The sequence below is a fragment of the Elephantulus edwardii genome, unplaced genomic scaffold (assembly GCF_000299155.1).
Source record: "Elephantulus edwardii isolate Elephantulus edwardi_28Jun2011 unplaced genomic scaffold, EleEdw1.0 scaffold00419, whole genome shotgun sequence".
NCBI lineage: Eukaryota > Metazoa > Chordata > Mammalia > Macroscelidea > Macroscelididae > Elephantulus > Elephantulus edwardii.
Window position 1 is genome coordinate 384885 of NW_006400169.1, and position 3192 is coordinate 388076.

At 41.6% G+C, this 3192-nt stretch overlaps 1 protein-coding gene across 1 annotated transcript in view; it reads left to right on the forward strand.

Moving 5' to 3' along the window:
• The window catches only part of LOC102866468 (primary ciliary dyskinesia protein 1-like), a 274244-nt gene that overhangs the window by 122142 nt on the left and 148910 nt on the right, over positions 1 to 3192 (forward strand). The window contains exons 13-14 of the mRNA XM_006902504.1: positions 1463 to 1561; positions 2714 to 2801. Coding sequence (XP_006902566.1) covers positions 1463 to 1561; positions 2714 to 2801 — 187 coding nt within the window. The remainder of the gene's footprint in view (positions 1 to 1462; positions 1562 to 2713; positions 2802 to 3192) is intronic.

Genomic DNA, 3192 nt, shown 5'->3' on the forward strand with positions numbered 1-3192 from the left:
CTGGTGTACGCCCTTCCCAATTTTGAGCCATGCAGTGTTTCCTTGCTCTGTTCTGACGACTGCCTCCTGGTCCAAGTATAGGTTTCGCATTAGAACGATCAAGTGTTCTGGGATTCCCATTCTTCTTAGAGTCAGCCACAGTTTGTTATGATCCACACAGTCTAATTCTTTTGCATAATCAATGAAACACAGGTATACATTCCTCTGGTATTCCCTGCTTTCATCTAAGATCCATCTAACATCAGCTACAATATCCCTAGTACCACGACCCCTTCTCAACCCAACCTGGACTTCTGGCAGTGTCCTGCTGATGTGCTGTTCCAGTCGTTTTGGGATAATCTTCAGTAGAATTTTTTTTTTTTTTGCTTGCTGTGTCCTATAATTCTTCAAGTTTGTCTTTCACCCATTGAAAAGATTCAATCATTGTTCATTTAAATACTTTGTCAGAAAGTTTCATCAGGCTTTCTGGCTTCAGGAAATCCATTGACACTGTGCTACTTTTTTATGGTGACATCTTGCTTCGGGCTTGTGTAAGGCGTAAGGTAGCCTGCTTCTTTCATGACTTTGCTGTGGTAGAGTTTTTCATGCCTGAGGCAATAATAGGTTCTTAACCTGAAGTCACTGAGTAGAGCTGGGCAGAGCATAGTGTTGGGTGGAGTGTAGAGGCAGGTGATGGGCACAGAGATTGGAGGTAGCCAGCTGGCATGGAGCATGGAGGCAGGCATTGGGTATGGAGCATGGAGGCAGGTGCCAGGGCCAGATTCAGATGCAGGTTCCAGGTGTTGGCCTGGGCACCAGTGTTGGGTTTGGGTGCTGGTGATGCCTGGCATGTGCACAGGTGCATGCCAGGTGGAGTCATGCAGAATCTTTCCTATACCGTAGTTTTTCTATCTCTTCTTTTGTTGATGGGCACATGAGTTGCTTCCATCTCTTTGCCATTGTAACTAATGCAATGATAAACATAGATGTTCATGCATCTGTTTATGCAGAACCTCTGGCTTCTTTAGGATATTGAAGATCCTTTCTCCGAATTTCAAAAATAGAGATGCCATTTTACTCTGCAATCCCACTACTGTTGTTGTTGTTGTTGTGTACCATAGAGCCAGGGAGAACATATAGCTGACCCTCCAGGGGGTTTTCAGAGGCATTTAATTCCACAGGAGTTTGTCCTTCCTTCTCCCACAGAGCAGCTGATGGCCTTGAACCATGTGCCTTCAGGATTGCAGTGCAGTTGCTTACCACTAGGCAATGAGAGGTCACTCTAGGAGATGTTTTATTTTATTTGTGATTTTAACAAAAGTTTACAAAAAAGTTGGATTTTCATTCATTCAATGTTGCACATTTCCCCCCTCTACCTCCCTTCACCCTCCTCCAGTTCACGTTTTTGAATCTTTGTTCTTTTTTCTTAGCTATTTATGTCAAGAACTAAAGTGTAAAACATGCTAATGTTTTGTGTTCACAGAAAATCAAGGCATTTCACCCTAATTTTGACCCACTTATTAACAATATTTGGGTCAGCAGATTCAGAGCATTAAAGCAGTTTCAGAAAGCTGCACACAAGGTAAGTCTAAGGACCAGATTGAAATTTTAGTTTGTTTAATCATCAGCACGAGGAAATTGAGGAAAGGATTTTTGTGGCCATTTCACGAAGCTATAGTTCACACACCATAAAATTTGTTTTTATGGTTATTGTTAGCTGTTATCAAATCAGATGCAACTCCTCCTGGATAGAGATAAAGCAGGACAAGGATGCTGCTGGGTCCTGTGCCTTTTACAGCCAGTGCCCTGTGTGAATTCATCCTTGTAGCTGCTGGGACAGTTCATTTTACTAAGGGTTTTTCTCTTTTTCATTGACTCTCTACAAAACATGATCTTTTACCCTGCAACAGAAAAATTTCATTTCTCTGTGTCCCTTAATATCTCCCTTTTTTTCCTGTGTTGAAATCTTTCTATTTACTGATTCTTTTGGCTTGGAATTCTCCTCTCCAAATCTTTTGATCACAGCTTGCACAACATTCAAGTGTCAGGTGAAATATCATCCTCTCTGAAAGCCTTCCCTAGTTAGCCTTGCACACTGTCCCTACCTCTCTATAGACAAACCCTTGTCCAACTATCCTCCTTCATTTTCTTCATAGTTTTTAAATTATTTGTTCATCTTATTGTTTGCTCCAAGACAGCTTGGAATATCAGTTCAATGCTGGTTTTTTGGTTGCTTCCAGCATCTTTCAAAGAGTTAGGCACAGAGTAGCCATTAGCTGCTTTTGAGTGAACCCTCAAACCTTGCCCAGTCCTGTGTCATCCCAAGGGCTGATGCAGACAGGATCACTATGAACCACACACTTTCCAATAGCTCATGTTGCAAGTAGATTGCAAGACCTTTATTCTTACTCCATCTTAGTTTAGATGCTCTTGTTCTTACAGAATTGTCCATGTAGTTTGTCCTTAAGCTCCCAAAATAACATGGTGGTAGCATTACTCTTTAGATTTGAAGTATTATACAACTAGTCAGTCTATCCACTCAGGAAATCTGTGAAAACATCATGGTCCTTTTTATATTCAAGCCACCATCTCCAGAGTTCAGTCTGTGGCAGCATTCTATTCTCCTATGAACTCTTAAAGACAAGTTCCCAGTTCTCAGCCATGTTTCAGGAAGGTGAACTGAAGTAAGTATTATCTATTAATAATTTAAAATCTTTATTCTCCTTAATTCCAGATCATAGTGCAACGACGATTACTTAATATGCTAGCTTTTTATCATGAAATGGATCGAGAAGCTATATTGGAAAGACCATCATTGTCAGGTAAAGTGAAATACAGTCAGTGATATGTAGGCTAATGGTTTCTCTCCTCCCTAGCATTTTTCCCTTGCCTTTGCTGGTCTCTCTCCCCTCTCCCCTCTTCTGTCTTTCTCTCTCTCTCCTCTTATTTTCCTTTTTCATCCTGATTCTCTTTCATTGCGTGGCACTTATTTTTCTTTTACCTTTTCTGTCTAATCTTGACTTTGTTTGGCTGTGTCATCTGTTGTTGTTTCCCTACTTTGTCTCATCTGACAACAGACAGCATCAGTGTCCAGCTGCACACACACTTCCTGCAGCTTCACCATCAGGCAAGTCAACAGACCAGCTCCTCCTCCATCTGACCAATGAATGACTGCAGCCAGCACTGGGCCAGCATGCCCTCAACTGCTCTACA